At 39.0% G+C, this 18,894-nt stretch overlaps 1 protein-coding gene across 7 annotated transcripts in view; it reads right to left on the reverse strand.

Annotated features, from left to right (window-relative positions):
- CCSER1 (coiled-coil serine rich protein 1) overlaps positions 1-18,894 on the reverse strand; it is a 1,147,114-nt gene that overhangs the window by 128,282 nt on the left and 999,938 nt on the right. The window contains exon 10 of one of the 7 annotated variants that reach the window (XM_065596103.1): positions 6,375-6,419. The exons of the other annotated variants lie outside the window; for them this stretch is intronic. Coding sequence (XP_065452175.1) covers positions 6,411-6,419 — 9 coding nt within the window. The 3' untranslated portion in view covers positions 6,375-6,410. The remainder of the gene's footprint in view (positions 1-6,374; positions 6,420-18,894) is intronic. 7 annotated transcript variants of the gene reach the window in all.

An 18,894-nucleotide genomic window follows, 5' to 3' on the forward strand; every position in this document is an offset into this window, starting at 1 on the left:
ACGGGCTCATGTGTCTTGACTTAGTATTCCCTCTCCCTTTGCCTTTTTCTCCTCTCTAATTCCTTCAACTATCTTCTCATCTTCATTTCTCACATCTGCCTCTTTTTCAACCTTCATTCCATACAGACCAACAAGCTGCTAGTTAAATAGTGATAACTTCACTGCACTGTTATGATGCTCTCTGACGTGTATCATTCTGTAACTTTCTATATATTTTCATAATTAATGACAAATACATGTGACTACACTGAAATGTTAAATGTCTTTTTATAATTTCCCACCTACTTGTAACTTGCTTATATCAAATAAAGAGCAGATTGGGAAGTCTACACAGATACTCTTTCTGTAAATTAGTATGTGACTTTATGTTTAAGGAAAACAAATACATGAAAATCTTTATGAAAAAAAGGAAAGCTTGGCAGGACAAGTCATCAGGAAGGTTCAGGTTTTGCTGAACTAAATGTTCATCTAGCTGAACGAATGACAGAATGTAAACTAGAGAAATGCCATTCTGGAAAGCCAAGAGGTTTGGATCCCGTCTTTGAATCATGACAATCCTGAGGCAGACAATTTTAGACAAATGGTTCACTTCTACTCTAGAGAGGCATTTATACTGACAACTCCAGCTATAAAACCAGCTTGATTTCAATACAACATAGGAAACATCAAAAACAAGAGGGGTAGGAGCACAGCAGGGAGGCATGACTGCTTCCCAAATCAATATTGAGTTGTGATTCCCCACAACACTCATACTATTAATATCAGCATGGTAATAATATTCTGGTGTGCCAGCATACGTATAGGCAATAAGACGCCAACCTTCCTCCTCAGTTTCATTCTAAGTTGATCATGATTCAAATCATTCTCTCCCTCTTTAAAAAATGACTTGATTTTACAAACCACAGACATCCACAGCAGTTTTTGTATATTAAAATGTTAATTATCCCTGAAAATGTGCTGCTGAGGCATGTGGGACTTGAAGTCCTGAACATAGATGTGTCTTTTCCTATACTTTAAGACCCCTAGTAGTATCATCCAAGTTGAACTATTATCTTGCATGGCCAGCTCTCACTGTAGGAAACCTGCTCTCATAAATGGAGTAACACTGGTACACAGAGATAGCTTAATTATAAGTGTTTTTCCTGTTATTGTTCTGTCTTGATAAGACCCTACTTAATTCACGATATTTCAGAAATTGCATTATTAGCCTTCCACTGCAATTTCTACAGCAGGAGCCCCCCACTCTCAGCCCTGGGCAGCCAACAGCAGGAACCCCTGCTCTCAGCCCGGGGCGGCCGACACAGGAAAATCACAGAAAAGTAACAATGGACCTTATAACTGCAAATAATAAGATCCATTATTACTTTTATGCCATTTTCCATGGCTTGTCTGCAACTCAACTTAACTTTTGGGACAATCATCTCACAATTCAAGTAGGTCCTTATGTACTGAGTAATGTGTACCCAGTCTAGTTTAGTTTAAGGTTACTGTGTACCCACTCTAGGTTTAATTTTCAGTACATAAGCTATATTGTACATGAGCAGAGAAAAAAAACAAAAACTGAGAATATTTAATCCCTCAATATAGAGCAGAATCCTCTTAAAAGCATATGCAAGTGGAAATGGAAATACAGTGATTATTCTAATTATCAGAAGCTCATACAAATACACTGAGCTGGGAGAAATTCACGCATTTGATAAATTGCTTAAAATTAGCATTGTAAAAGCAATAAGATTCAAAAACTACTAATTTCTACTGATTAAACCACAACAGTGAAGGGAAGCAGAAAGAAATAAACAAACAGGGGTAATTGATTTACTGCCATCCATCCCAATACTGGAGATAATCTGACAAACACCAATTAACATAGGCAACTATGGCTAGATTTGCAGAAGATATCAAGAGTGACATTTAAATGGACAAGAGACACCATTTATCTATTGGTTAGAGTTACTGAAATGCATTGTATTGAATCTGTTCTCTGGCACTTGTCCTATTTGAGTGGGTGTGTCCAAAAAGTGGATTCTGCTTTATTAATAAAAAATAGTCTTGATATAAGGGCTATATCTCAGAGTAAATAAAAATTAATCATGATGCTATATGTAGAAGGATAGATAAGTGCTTGTGAGTACCATTGGAGTATAATTGTTTCTACTGCACATTCATACTTTCAGTTGGTTTTAGTTCAACCAGAAACAGTGAATGGGATGAAATTTTCCAGTCAAGATCAGTCACATTGGTTTGGTTGTTTGGAATAAAATAAGTACTGTTGCATAAAATACAATTGATCAGATCCTCAGTTATTGTAATCAATGGAACATTGATTTACACTAGCTGAGGATCCACTATATATGGATAAGAAGGTGAAGTAACTACATTTATATCTGTCAAATCTCTGTATGTGGACTCAAGGGTCCATGCATGTATGCATAAAACTGGTATCTGGAAAACCTTCAAGTGAAAAAATATTAACCAAGGGAAAAAAGGTTTCAAGAATAAAACACACAGGAGAAATAAAAAGTTAAATACAAATGCTATAAATGGGGCAGATTCACAATTCCTGATCCCGTACCCAATTAAGTTACTGGAAGTGTTGCCATTCACCTTGCACACACTATGGACATGTCCACACTACAACAAGATTTATTATGTTATGTTTAAACACAATTGGAAACAGTTGACTTAGAGGACACAATACTGACTGTGCCTGTGGTCAGTGTAGGCTCACACTGCAAGGACCAGGGTTTAATCATAACTAGCTTAAAGCAAATTTTCCTTATATACAATGACGGCAAAGTTGTGATCAGTACGATGTCATCAAAATGGAGAGTTTCCAGTTGCAATTAAACACAACAACATTTTCTAATATAATGACGCTTTATATAATGTACGTATTGCTGACAACAGGGGTCAACAACAGCTGCCTTTGAACATGTGCTGAAAATTGTTCAACACAGACCAGTGTCAAACCATGTTCAGCACCAATTTAAAAAACTGGCATTGCAACCTGCTCTCAGATACGTGTGCAATATTCATTGACTTTACAGAAAGCCTGCTACTTCTCGCCCACTAACAACAAGTCTTACCACTGCAGACTTTACCTGTTGCTAACAAAGGCCGCAGTTGAACCAGAACTGTTTCATTAGGAAGCAGGCAGAACATCTCCCATGAGCCAAATCTAGGCTTACATTAATAAACCTAAACTTGCTTCCCTGCTTCATTATTTTATCCTTGCTTTTTATGCATGGTTTTTAACATCTAAATTCTTCAACTTTATATGCACGTAAAATGAATACCCATTGTAGGAATGTTCTGCTTTATCCAAGGATAAAATGGAGCTTGTGATAACAAATCAAAAGTAACCTCTGGGATCACAATGTCCTCATAACCAAGAAAAGGAGCAGCTTTGGTTTCAAAAGTGATTTAGAGACTCTGAAAACTGAAGTAAAAATGCAAACTTTGAATTTACAGGAAAAATTATGTCTTTGTTTAAGCAGTTACATAAAGAATTGTTGTATTCATTCTGTGAAGTAAAACAATACAATACGGAATTGTCTTCACCAGTTTGGATACAAGGATACTGTACAGTCACTGACAGATAAGTCCACTGCTAATTTTCAACAGGTAGGCAAATTTCTGCACATACTCTAACTACTGTCCTAAGAATTTCCTATCCACATGTGCACAAAAAAATGTAGGGCCCACTGCTATCAATGGAGAGATTCCGATTCACCTCGGTGGGATCGGACACATAACCATCTCAGCTTCTCAACCCATTCCACGCTGAATTTCCAGTAATTTGAATTTCTCCATCTCTCCTTGGTCTTGCACAGTTTATCTACAAACCCATCAAATAGTATTTTGGGTTTAATTAATGTCTATGTATTGATTTATTTATTTTCAAAGTTTGGTTCATATGAGGTACCATAACTGAGCAATAGCCTCACACGCATTCCCAGAATCGAGCCATGATCCTATATGCATTAGCATACCAGAACCAATGAGAACCTGCTTTGCTAATGAGCAGGGAATATCCACGAAGGTCATGTAATTATACAGGAGTAACATGGCAGGGAGTAATCGAAGTTTAGTTAGGATAAATCTCTAAATAATATACCTTGCAATTTGTATGCTACAAATCTGCAATTAGATAGGGTCAGATTTGGATCCCATTTACACCATTGTAAATGTGGAGTAACTCCTTTTAAGTAAATTGAGTTTCTCTAGGTTGACAGCAGTACACCTGAAATCAAACTGGACCATACTATTAATACTAATGTTATCTATGGAAAAGTAACCCAATTAAAATAAATAGTTCCTAACTTGCTCTGTAACGGCTGTTGTTGGAGATGTGTTGCATACATCATTTCTACTTCAGGTGTGTACATGCCCACTGAACCAGAGTTGGAGATTTTTCCCTTAGTGCAACCTCAGCCATCTTGTGCTGCTGCACAATGGTATAAAGGGTGGAGCTGCCCCAGGCCCTTCTTAGTTCTCTCTTACCAGACAGACACCAATATAAAGGAGAAGGAGGATGGGTCATGGAATGGACACGTGCAACACATCTCAAAAAACAACCGTTATACAACAGGTTAAGAACGTTTTTTTCTTAGAGTGATTGCACATCTATTCCCCTTCAGGTGACTCACAAGCAGGGCAATCCAGAGGTGGGTTTTGGAATCTGTCTGAACGATGACTGAAAAACTACTTGCCCAAACTTGGCATCATCTCTGGAATGCTGACATATAGGACAATGAGTAGTAAAGGTATGTATCAGTGACCAAATTTCAGCTCTACAAATCTTTGTTATAGACACCTGAGCCAAAAAAGCTGTAGAAGCTGCTTGAGATCTTGTAGAGTATGCTACCACCTTGCTTGTGGAGGTGGGGGGTGGGGAGGTAATGTCATAGCACAGACAAATGCAGGACAACATCTTCTATGTTGAAACTGGTAGGCCTTCATCCTGTCTGCAACTGACATGACCTAGCTCCGTCCACAAACAGCCAATGCCCTTCTAACATCCAAGGTACAGAGCCTCTCCTCATCCTTTTGAGAATAGGTTTTAGGAAAGAAAGTGACCCCCCACACACGCAGCAGGGCAACTCTCATCTTTTCATATGCTGTGTATTTATACCTGCCTACTGTATTTTCCACTCCATGCGTCTGATGAAGTGGGTTCTAGCCCACGAAAGCCAATGCCCAAATAAATTTGTTAGTCTCTAAGGTGCCACAAGGACTTCTCATTTTTGTTTGTTTGTAAGGAAACATACATATTGTTGGGAAGCACATTCACATACACAGGGCCAGAACATCAGCTGGTGTAAATTGGTCCAGGTCCATTAACTTCAAAAAAGCTACATCAACTTTTACCATTTTAGGATCTAGACCAATGCATATAAGAATGTGCACAGGTGAAGAAGAGTGCGTAAGAACATTTCATTCATGGTCCGTATAAACATTGTGTATGAAATTACCTTTGTTACTTTGTAAGAATTTATACTATTTTTTAACAGTGAATAAGTATTTTTGTAAAGACTTACCTTTTCTCTTGCCTGCTGGCCCAAAAGTATACTGGTGAATCAAGCCATAAAGCCAATGATTTCTGGCAACGTTTTAGAGGGTTATAAAAAACTGTTTCTCAAAGTTTACCATTGCACTATGTAGCAAATGACCCACTTTAATCAAACTTCAGCTATCTTCAAACAACATAATTACATCTTTAAAGCACGAGTCGATTAGCCATGCACCAATCCTCTGTATGACACATTACTGAAAGGAATAAAGCCACAAAAATGATATTTATAAATAGAAACTTTATCTATGGAAGTTAGTTCAGACATACAGAAATAGAACAGTAAGGATGAGAATGAACGGTAACAAAATAGTTATTTATCCATCAGTCTGTCATTAGAAAGGAGAACAGTGCAGCCGAGTACTAAGCATCTAATGTGAAACATTAGCAATAGCAAACTGAACTACCAATGCAGCTCAAGGGGTTCCTTCAAATGAAAGCAACTTGCTCTACAGACTAGATTAGGCAGGTGTCAACTCATTAAATTAATTACACCAGTGGTTCCCAAACTGTGGTCTATGGACTATGAGCAGTCTGTGGAGAGCTGGTTGGTCATAAGATGCTGCCTCTCCTCTTTCTTTCTGCCTGCGGTGGTAAATTAAAAGAATCTAAACGTACATTAAATAGTTTCCTAATATCACCTTTCCATGTAAGCAATTGCTGTAGTTACCACAGGGATGTTAATCCATCTTTAATGGGAAAAGAGGGGGCTGTAATAGATGATCTCTGTGAAGATGTAGTCCACAGTATGAAAAAGTTTCAGAAACCCTGTATTAGTTTTTACATAAGCATAGCACCATACCTGGAGACTGGGATTTCCTTCAGACGGTGGTAATGATTACACGAACTGTAGCCAAGAATGCACAATGGAACATAATAAAAACAAGGAAAAAGAAAATGGAATGAAAATGGTATGAAAATAGTAAGAATGCATATGAAACAAAGATGAACTACTAAACAAAATTAGTACTAGCACCATTGTGGACATTAGAGGGAATGAAATAACTCATACTTCCTACCCCGTTCACTAAGTTTGAGTACAAAAAACACCCTTGTTAACCTCATCCCTAGATTAAGTGTAGCTATTACTTATAATTTTGATAATGAAAGGTTAGGTTTCAGTCCACGCCAGCTTTCATTATACTTTCTCCCCCTTTTTAATGCACTATTGACTGTGCAAACAAAGAGCAAGATCCTCAGCTGAGGTAAAACATCCTAATTCCACAAAAGTCACTGGAGCTAGACTAGTTTATAGCTAAGGATCTGGCCCAATATTTTATGTTAAGCTATAAGTACCTGGGGTGATATCATAGGCCCACTGGTGCACTATCTGGCCTGTGTAGCCCCTTTTGGTGTGAATTGAAAGTTCCCTAGTGTGCTTCAACAAACAGCTCTAAACTAAAGCCCACTAGGGAACTTTTAGTTTGTGCCAGTAGGGGCTACATGGACCAATTAGTGTGTAACAAATGAGTGCACTTTAGAAATCATACCCCGGTAGTGTGCATTCCTGCTCTGTGTAGACAAGCCCTAGGTGAAATTTTATTATGTCTTAAGCTTACGGGGCGGGGGATAGTTCAGTGGTTTGAGCATTAGCCTGCTAAACCCAAGGTTGTGAGTTCAATTCTTGAGGGGACCATTTTAGGGATCAGGGCAAAAATCTGTCTGGGGATTGGTCCTGCTTTGAGCCAGGGTTTGGTCTAGATGACCTCCTGAGGTCCCTTCAAACCCTGATATTCTATGATCCCACCTAAAGCATCCTAATTCCCTATTGAATATTTGTGGTTGTACACAAGTAAAGACCATGCTGTTGTGAGAGACATGTCTGTCATGAGATTCAGGGAGAGTTTACTTCAAATCAGTAAGTGCCATGAATATACTTCCTCTCTTTGCCAGAGCCCAGATCTGTTAATCTTTAAAAACACACTACAAAGCCCATCTTTACTTGACGGAATTAAGGAATTAATCTTGGAGGAGTTTTCATGAAATGCCTTTATCAGTGGGTGGGCTTTTGATGGCTTTAAGGCCTGATCTTGCAAACACTCATACTACACTTATGCTTATGTAAAAAGTTAACTTTTCTCATGTGCAGAGTCTCAGCAAGTTAAATAGTGATCATAGTGCTTATTTGGGGGGGTATTTATTTATATGGGAAGAGCCATCCATTCTATGATTTTTAAGGTAATTAATTAAGCTGCTAAGGCTGGTGCTCACTGCTTTTCTTATAAACGCATAATAAATACATGGATGGATACGTTGTCATATTCTGTATAATTTAATTTCATAGGTACAATCCGGTGTATTCCAGTTTAAAGGGCTTTTCTCCATTCTAAGTGAAGTCACTAGTGATGTCCCTTTCCCACCTGATATTACTGCAGAATTCATACTTTTCACCTGTGATAGTCACAGACCTTTCTTGGCGTAATTAGGTTCTTATTATATCTCTGCCTCTGGACATTTTCTGATCATTCCAGCCTTAATTCAGCAAAGCACTTGACCACCTGCTTTAATCCATCCCTATTCGGCAAAGCACTGAAGCTTAACTTTAAGTACTTGTTTAAGTCCCATTAAAGTCAATGGGACTTATGTAAAAGCTTAAGTGCTTTGCTAAATAGGGATAATTTGCTGAATCAGGGCCTCTCGGATAATCAGATTAGCAGTGTGTATAAATATCCATGAGAGTGATTAGAGTAAATAAAAAATAAATTAGCTATGGGACTGAAACAAGGACCCAGATCTGACCACCCCTGAACTTTGGAGAAATTTGGATCTAGATGTAAAGTGGGTGGCAGAGGCGTGGTATTTCCCTCCCCTCCCCTCCGGCCCCCTCCCCCCACACACAGGAGAAGGCCATTGTATAGAAGTTAAAGGAACTCTTTGCATTGGTCTTCTCTGCAGAGGATGTGAGGGAGATTCCTACTCCTGAGACATTCTTTTTAGGTGACAAATCCAAGGAACTGTCCTAGATTGAGGAGTTTTTGGAACAAATTGATAAATTAAACAATTGTAAGTCACCAGGACCAGATGGTGTTCACCCGAGAGTTCTGAAGGAACTCAAATATGAAATTGCAGAACTACTAACTGTGGTAGGTAAGCTATCACTTAGATCAGCTTCTATACCAGATGACTAGAGGATAGCTAACGTGACACCATTTTTTAAAAAAAAGTGGCCAGAGGTGATCCTGGCAATTACTGGCCGGTAAGCCTAACTTAGTACCAAGCAAATTGGTTGAAACTATAGTAAAGAACATTTATTATTCAAGATGGTCAGGGATACAACCCCATGTCCTGGGTGTCCTATGCTTCTAGCTGCTCAAAGCTGGGAGTGGATGACAGGGGATGGATCACTTGATCAGTACCCTGTTCTGTTCGTTCCTTCTGAAGCATTTGGCATTGGCCATTGCTAGAAGACAAGATAGTGGGCTAGATGGACCATTGACCTGACCCAGCATGGCCATTCTTATGTTCCGAGTGAATTTATTGTAGGCAATGGAACATTATCCAGCTGCTTTATTTTTTAAAAAGCAAATTTTTTATCCATTAAAGTGCTTCCTTCATTTTTTTTTTATTTCATACATTTTATTAGGGCAGTTCCACCCACATAATAACTGAACAAAACTGCAGAGACCAAAGTACATTTAAAGCCAACATTTAATAAAAAAAAAAAATTAAATGCATTTTTCCTGTTATTCAACTGGTTTGTCAGAAAACCATTAAAACTATTTCTAAATTAATTGAAATTACTTATTTTCAGAATCACTAATAACTAGGTTTTTTTTTTTAAAAGGCACAGGTCCTCACATATCTTAGTGCATCACCATATATTGTGCAGCTCTATTGATAGTTCAAAGAAGTAAAATGATGGAATTAATTACTGAAAGTTCATTTTTTATGCTACAGTTCTCCAGAGTGCACCATTACAGCTTTAAATTACAGAGAAAAGAAGTCTGAAAATAAAACAGAGAACTAAAGCACAGACACACACAAAAAGTGCTGATGTAAAAACAGATATGAATCTAAGAACTAAAAACCATTTTTTATAGTGAATGAAAATGAAATAGTATAGCTCAGTAAAATGAAACAGTAGCAAGACCTCTGAGATTCAGACAGCAAATTTACCATCCTATCCCACCAGCTTTTTAATATTTTAATTACAATCGGAAAACTTAGCAGTAATTTCAATTATGACCATTCTGTTCTGCAGACCAACTTTTGATACTATGCCAGTAAAACCATAATTAACTGATAAAAATCTAAAAGACGTCTAATATTAATTGGATATTGCTAAGCGTTGGTGGAAAAAAATCTAAACAAATAGAGTCTAAGCAAGTTGTCTATAATTAACTCCCCATAAACTCTTATTACAGTGCCCGCTGAGGACTGATGTGGGGAATTGCACACCACAAATAAAAGTGATCTAAAATGCAAAAGGACACCAGAATTATGGCCCTAATTCAGCAAACTACTTAACATAAATGGTCTCATCAGAACCAGGGGGACTACTCATGTATTTAATATTAGGCACGTGCTTAAGTACCTTGGTGAATCAGGACCCACAAGTATTGCACTGACAGTAAAGTAGATTCATATCACATTTCCCTTAAATTACACCACCACACAAAAGTGCGCTAATCCAGCATGTTGCATTAGCAAAGCATAGCTGGGATTCAGTTAAAGGATACAATGCTTTTGCATTTTACCCTACATCGTACTGCTAACAGAAGGCTAAATCCTGGCCTTTGCTGCCAAAAGCATGCACAACAGAAGTAACAGAGTAGGAGCCAGATAAGCATCTGCCACTAGAGAAAGTCTGTCACACAGCAAGATGTCTCAAGAGGAGTATGCGGTGTGCATGTGCGTTCATAGAAGGCTCCTTTTTAGTCATTTATTAAATGCACTGTGTCTGCTTTAATTCAGTGTTTTCCATGCTTTTGAAAGCTGAGCCCCTCTTCAGGAAATTGAAACCAATTGCATCCCCAATGAAAACCTGTCAAATGTTTGCAGAGGCCTACTCATCTTAATGTATACATTTTACACCCCACCCCACCCCACCCAGCACGATCCTCTCACAGTGGGGAAAAACTGGTATAGGTCTTCATAGTATGACACTTCCTCTCATGCATGCTTTGATGGCCTGTGAAAAAGTGAACAATGTTGCCATTTAAAGTACCATTACTGACTTCTGAGTTAGCACTCATTGAAATGACTCGTGACTCAGAGCTATTGCTTCAGGCTCCCTGCAAACTCAGGAAGATATCACTATGTCAGTTATACTCACTTCACAGTTTGAAGATTTTTCTATATAACCATAACAGTTAGAAATGTACTTTTATTTAAATGAAAGATGAGACTCTGGAGAACAATCCAGCGGTATGTCCAGGCCCCCACCCGAGTCCTTTGCGCCTTTTCCAGAAGGAATGTCCCACACTTTGGGAAATACCATTTTAACTGATGCCAGCATGTTTATTTTCTGTCAATGTTCTTTTAGGACTAAAGTGTGCCTGTTAGACACCGCTTACATTAAAACGCAGTGTGGAGCCCCAAGGGAAGTATTGGGAGGCATTTTCCCCTACCTTATTTCCATCTCCCAATAGGTCTACATATGATAGGGGCACAATCTACATTTTCCTTTTCTTTTCTTTTTTTAAATCAATGATTCACTGAATTTTCTTCCTTGTTTTACTGTGTTTATATAACTTATTTATAGCATGCAGAAAATGTTATCTGATTTGAGAAAATATCTACTTATCACAGTTTATTTTACTATTGGAGTTTTCTTGATTTGATCTCACTAAGTTCACAGCAAGGAAATCTTATTTTGCTTCAGCTGGGAACCACTGGCAGAGCCCAAATGTCATCAAAATAAAAGCTAGTTCACAAATTCGTTGTGGGATATGATTGATATAACAGAGGGGGGAAGAATGATAAAGAAAATGCAGCTCTGTACCCTCCTCTTTAAAATAAATACATGTATTTTAAAAAAACCCAACTCTCTCCCATTTAGTGTGGATAGAAAGTGATGCTCGCATAGTCTGAATCTACTCTCAGTCTAAATAGATCTAGGAAAAGGTAACAGGGAGAAGAAAACTGTATGTTCTTATAAAAGCCATACAACCCTAGGGAGTTATAAATCAAATTCATTATCTTAATTCTCCAAACTTTAAATTATTACTTTTTACCCGAAAAAGACCTCAAGCCTGTTTTTAAATTGACTCCTCCAGTTCTCAACCTATAATCTTGAACCCTGAATTTATACAACCATTTTTTACGGGACTGATTTTCTGAGATATAAATGTTTGCCATGCTTCAGCTTTCTCTCAATTAGTGATGTTTTCCTGTGCATTTAACAAGTGTGATTCTATTGATGTAGCTACAACAGCAAATAAGGACAAACACAGGGATGGATTTTAAGCAGCACCACAACTTTATTAAACTTAACCTATTAGAGGAACACTACTTGCTCATCTACCATACTTGGCATTTTAAGTTATTCCATTGCAGTGGTTATAGGGCTAATAAATATAAATATATCACTGATTCTCCTCAGTCTGCACCTATGATTTAGCTTGTTCTTCTCAGTCCTACCACCCACAAGACGAGGGTACTAAAAGGGGTGTCCTTGGTCCACAAAGGCCACATGGTCTTCCCCTAACCCATGAGTACAAGGCCCATGAGTAAAATCTCAGGCCTTTTGCTTCTGGGAATTGTTCCTTTTATCTTTTTAGGCACATTGGAAAATGGCTGCAAGTTGCAATGAACTAACAGCCTTACTGAGTGCTACCATTAATTATTAAATTCAATTCCTATTTAATTGAACTACACCTCAGGGATTTGTGAGGAAGGCAAAAAAATGTCCCATGCCTCTGCCAATTTGGCTCCTATAGGAAGAAAACATCTTTCTGAGCTCAAAACAGGCTTCCAATACAGGGTGAGAAGAGTGGGACACTGCTGGCAGAGAGCAAAAAGAGGCTCCACATGGCCCAGGCTAGAGTTTAAGTTAATGAACGGGGAGGATGAAGGACCAGTCAAGTCCCTTCCTCTCCAAGCTAGCCAATGAGACTCTGAATGGTAGAGGCACCTCTGCATCCCCTCAGTATGTGTTTTCCTCCCCTGTTCAACTGGGCTGTCCCAGTTACAAGCTGCCCCATTAATTTTCCCTCCCAGTGAGGTGGGTGGGAGGCATTTCATGAGTTCACACTGGCTGATTCCCTTACATTCTACATTTTCAACATGCGACTCTATCCTTTTGCATGATATAGTTTCCAACAGCTTCCCTTAGAATGAAGTCAGTCAGTGAAGTCTATGCTTCCTTGGATATTCTTATACTGGTAAAATATGTTATTTTCCCTCCTGCCAGCTTATACTTTTCCAGTAGTAACAAGTTATCGCCAAGAAGGCCTTTCTTGTTCCCTTGCCCTAGAATGAAAACAACAACAACAAACCATTTCCTTCCTATTCTTATACTTGTGTTAAAAGGTCATCGGCAGCACTATTATACTGCAGATTCTCACTGTAGCATACTATCTTTCTTGGCCTGCTCCACTTTGGAAAGCTTTCAATTATCTTGATTATGTCTCTGTACTGGGGTCAAAAAGTTAGTCTCTAAAGGTCCATTAATCTCTGTTAGTCTTCCCTTTTGCACCAAATGTTATCCAGTGTTTGAAAACCTTGCTTTCTTACAAATGGATTTTCTGTCACATTTTAAGCGAGCCTCCAAAATAAAACACTAAGTAGATACACTACATTTGAAAAACAACAGCAAAACAATGTATGTCCTACATCCCATGCAAAGTGCATCCTTTACAGAGGGAAGGGAAGGGTTCAGTATGGTAAATTATCTTTATGATGACTATTAGGCAATCAGACATTAAGAGTTCCTTTCAATCTGTATATACTTTTAATATTAACATACTTATAGACAGCAGAGAAATAAGTCTATAGGAAGAATCTGAATGAGAGGATGCTGTCTTGGAGAACTGGAGCAGGGAGGTCATTTCAGGTGGAGAAACAGCCTGGAAATTAAAGGGAAGATGGACTGGGGCAAGGAAATGCAAGTGATATGCAGGCAAGATGCTGGAAATTTGGAAAGGATAGAGAAATGCGATGGGATATAGTACGTGAGATGTAGACCCAGGGAGATTTGTGGAATGCCTTGAATGTCAGAATGAGACTTTTAAGCTTGATACATAAATATAGGGTGACATAGCAACAATTCTCAACATATATTATTACACCAGATACTGATACCTCCACTCAGGTTGAATAGCACCTCACTCCATGATTGGTCCCATTGACTTTAATTAATCAAAATTTTGCGGCAACAGTGGACCTCATGGTGACTAAAGGGGCTGAGCAGAGAGAACATTCAGTTTTCAAACTTGTTCAAATTGCTTTCCTGAGGAAAATAAACAAGAGGCTTTTTTGGCCAACAGAGCTGCGTGTGCCGAGATATCCTTTGTTTACTTATTCATAATACTTCTGTCAAATCAGTCAGTCATTCTCTCAGCCACACACTGTGATCAACATATCGTCATGTCATGCAGTGTTAGGATTTTGGCTTATATGCGGTGAAAGTGGCAAGCTGCACAGTGAATCTTAATGGCATTTAGAGCCTGTTTCTGCCACAAGCTATGGACCCTAATCTTACCTTGAAGAAACTTCAGAATCTTGAAGGACTGGGCCCTTATTCTCAGCAAATTACTCTTGCTGTTGATATGTAATCAGTTACACCTATATCCACTGTTATGAGAATGCTGCTAAAGTCTAAAACTTGCTAAGCTCTTCTATCAGCACCCTGAGTAATTTTACATTTAGAATTGCCTCACATGCAAAAAACTAACTTCCTTTCATGCCATCTTAAAGTCTAGCAATTTCTTGAAAGGTAGTGTGAATTTTGTCCTGGCATCTTTTAAGGGAGTTCTATACACTAGCTCTATAGCAGACACAGGCAACTTTTCAAGAGTATTAAGTGCTCTCATACTGGACTTCTTTGAGCGTTTTTATTACTAGATGTGTAAGTTTATGTCTGATTGGATGTGATGCCCCCAACCCCACCCATTTTGTGGTACTTCTTTCCTTATCTGTTTCTTGTGTCATCACTCACCATGTAACTCCTAAATCAGAGAGGGGAATCATTACAAAATGACACACAATGTACTACCAGCTTCCACCAGCCTAGGGAATAGGAGAGCGCAACTTGAAAGCCTATAACTCTCATGTGCCAGCCTGGTACTATTATGATTAAAAACAATAGGATAATCAAGACTGAGGGGAAAAAACAACTGAGGAGAGTTGGCAGTTTTTCAAAGGGACACTATTAAGGGCCCAAAAGCAAGCTATTCCGCTCATTAGGAAAGATAGAAAATGTGGCAAAAGACCACCGTGGCTTAACCACGAGATCTTGCATGATCTAAAAAATAAAAAGGAGTCATATAAACAATGGAAACTAGGACAGATTACAAAGGATGAATATAGGCAAACAACACAGGAATGCAGGGGCAAGATTAGAAAGGCAAAGGCACAAAATGAGCTCAAACTAGCTACAGGAATAAAGGGAAACAAGAAGACTTTTTATCAATACATTAGAAGCAAGAGGAAGACCAAAGACAGGGTAGGCCCACTGCTCAGTGAAAAAGGAGAAACAGTAACAGGAAACTTGGAAATGGCAGAGATGCTTAATGACTTCTTTGTTTCAGTCTTCACAGAGAAGTCTGAAGGAATGCCTAACATAGTGAATGCTAATGGGCAGGGGGTAGGTTTAGCAGATAAAATAAAAAAAGAACAAGTTAAAAATCACTTAGAAAAGTTAGATGCCTGCAAGTCACCAGGGCCTGATGAAATGCATTCTAGAATACTCAAGGAGCTAATAGAGGAGGTATCTGAGCCTCTAGCTATTATTTTTGGAAAATCATGGGAGACGGGAGAGATTCCAGAAGACTGAAAAGGGCCAATATAGTGCCCATCTATAAAAAGGGAAATAAAAACAACCCAGGAAACTACAGACCAGTTAGTTTAACTTCTGTGCCAGGGAAGATAATGGAGCAAGTAATTAAGGAAATCATCTGCAAACACTTGGAAGGTGGTAAGGTGATAGGGAATAGCCAGCATGTATTTGTAAAGAACAAATCGTGTCAAACCAATCTGATAGCTTTCTTTGATAGGATAACGAGTCTTGTGGATAAGGGAGAAGCTGTGGATGTGGAATACCTAGACTTTAGTAAGGCATTTGATACGGTCTCGCATTATATTCTTACTGATAAACTAGGCAAATACAACTTAGATGGGGCTACTATAAGGTGGGTGCATAACTGGCTGGATAACCGTACTCAGAGAGTTGTTATTAATGGTTCCCAATCCTGCTGGAAAGGCATAACAAATGGGGTTCCGCAGGGGTCTGTTTTGGGACCGGCTCTGTTCAATATCTTCATTAACGACTTAGATATTGGCATAGAAAGTACGCTTATTAAGTTTGCAGATGATACCAAACTGGGAGGGATTGCAACTGCTTTGGAGGACAGGGTCATAATTCAAAATGATCTGGACAAATTGGAGAAATGGTCTGAGTTAAACAAGATGAAGTTTAACAAAGACAAATGCAAAGTGCTCCACTTAGGAAGGAACAATCAGTTTCACACATACAGAATGGGACGAGACTGTCTAGGAAGGAGTACGGCAGAAAGGGATCTAGGGGTTATAGTGGACCACAAGCTAAATATGAGTCAATAGTGTGATGTTGTTGCAAAAAAAGCAAACGTGATTCTGGGATGTATTAACAGGTGTGTTGTGAGCAAGACACGAGAAGTCATTCTTCTGCTCTACTCTGCTCTGGTTAGGCCTCAGCTGGAGTATTGTGTCCAGTTCTGGGCACCGCATTTCAAGAAAAATGTGTAGAAATTAGAGAGGGTCAAGAGAAGAGCAACAAGAATGATTAAAGGTCTTGAGAACATGACCTATGAAGGAAGGCTGAAAGAATTGGGTTTGTTTAGCTTGGAAAAGAGAAGACTGAGAGGGGACATAATAGCAGTTTTCAGGTATCTAAAAGGGTGTCATAAGGAGGAGGGAGAAAACTTGTTCACCTTAGCCTCTAAGGATAGAACAAGAAGCAATGGGCTTAAACTGCAGCAAGGGAGGTCTAGGTTGGACATTAGGAAAAAGTTCCTAACTGTCAGGGTGGTTAAATACTGGAATAAATTGCCTAGGGAGGTTGTGGAATCTCCATCTCTGGATGGAGTAGGTTAGATTTAAGAGTAGGTTGGATAAATGTCCATCAGGGATGGTCTAGACAGTATTTGGTCCTGCCATGCGGGAAGGGGACTGGACTCAATGACCTCTCAAGGTCCCTTCTAGTCCTAGAATCTATGAATCTATAATGTCATCAATAAAATAAAACAAAACAGACTGAAAGTGAAAGAGATAAGAAAAGAACTAATGGATCATCACACATAGGGCATAATCCTGGCACTCTGATAATGCAAAGGGTATTTCAGAGTAGCAAAGATTTTCCAGTATGGCAGAATCTCATCTGGGTTAGAATCAGTATGCCACCCGTTCCCAGCCCCTTGGCATACAAAGCCTGTCAGAAGTGTGAAGACACCAGGCCGTAGTACACTGCACTCTGGTAATCCTCAACTGGCATAGTAGTCTGTTAGGGGCTCTTACAAGCTGACATAGTTTAGAACAGGCTTCTTTAAACTACCCAGGGTAGGGGGACAGCTGAAAATCAGCTGCAGGATCAGGGAGCTGCTGGAAGAGCTCCTTTGGGGCTCCAGTTTCAGATGTAACCAGCACTTACCAGAAACAGCTGATGATTTAACCCAGATTATAGCTATTCATAAACATATTACCATTATTGTTATGATACTGTCCAAAGGCCCCGATCAAGACTGGGGTCCCATTGCACTTGTAGGCACCGTACCCACCATATGCAGGAAGATACTGTCTTTGTCCCAACTAATTTAAGACAAGATACAAGTAAAAACAAACAAACAAACAAACAGGAGGAAAGGGGAGAGGAGAATGAAAGTAATAGAAATAAGTCACAGCGTGTACATCTGGTGAATCATGTGTACACAAGTTTCTACCACGTGGGGGCCTGATCTTTCAAACTGCTAAGAGGTGACTTCAGTAAGACTTGAACATGCTCAGCATCTCTAAGGAAGTACCCGGAAGAATTGGCCCTGTGTTTTTGTGGGTTTTTTGTTCAATGGGAAAATCCTAATTGGGAGTGAATGACAAAATGGGGACACAAGAGTTCCTAACTGGGAAACTTCACAGATTTAACCTCACATGCCTAAACACTCAGCTGACAGCCCTTATTCCACCAGCGGCAGAGAAGAAGGTTGTGCTTAGTCCATGTGCTAATGAGGAGAATGGATGTAAATTGAGAGCTATTACAACACCTTTCTCACATCTCTCAGACCATATTGATCACACGGAGAAAAACAACAAACTTTCTTCTTTTGAGTCCTTCATTTAACTTACACAATCTTCACTGGAAAGTTTCCCACTTTTCAAATGTATTCATGTGCAAGACCCTAATGTTCGCTTTTAAATTAAGATGGCTGTGGGTTGGAGGGTATTTCTTCATATCTATTATCATTGTGATTCTAATTAGATATCATAAGAAAGCTATGGAGATCAAGCGGAAACTTCTTACCCCTTTTAACTGCACAAAACAAGAATACAAATCCCAGAACTTTTAGCTGCAGAACCAGATTGTCTTATTGACTTAGGGATTGTCTACATGGTGGGGAAATGCGCTCCACAGGGGTGAGAATTCTAAAGTGCACTAAAGTGTTGCACGTTAATTGGTGCACAGAGACCCTGCTGGTAAGCTTTAACATAGGGCTTTTAGAAACAGTAACTATATTAAAGTGCTCTAGGGAACCTTTAGCGTGCACCAGGCTCACGCTGCTGCCAGATAGCTCCCAAGAACCATAGCACTGGTTAACTTTTAAATATTATTGAACAGTAACATGGTAAGTGAATATGTGCATCTTACACAACCACTTTATAATGATTATATTGAAATGTATCTGCATATGCACTAAACAGAAGTGGCCAAAGCAAACCACTCAGATCAAGATGGAAAATGGCATATTGAGGGCTGCAGTCTGCTCAAGTTGCACCTCCCTACTAATACTAACAAAGGAAGCTGCTATCTGTTCCATTCCATAGAAATCTGTTAGTTGTTTTTGTTGGGAAAGGTTTAAATGCTTCTGGCCTAATACATTCTGCAGCAGTTACTTTCAGCACTCTATCCAAATTCTGCAGTGTATCCAATTCTAAATCCTGGACATGGTTATTGTTTCAGTCAGCTCCCCATC

The sequence above is a fragment of the Chrysemys picta genome, chromosome 5, assembly GCF_011386835.1.
Source record: "Chrysemys picta bellii isolate R12L10 chromosome 5, ASM1138683v2, whole genome shotgun sequence".
Lineage (NCBI taxonomy): Eukaryota > Metazoa > Chordata > Testudines > Emydidae > Chrysemys > Chrysemys picta.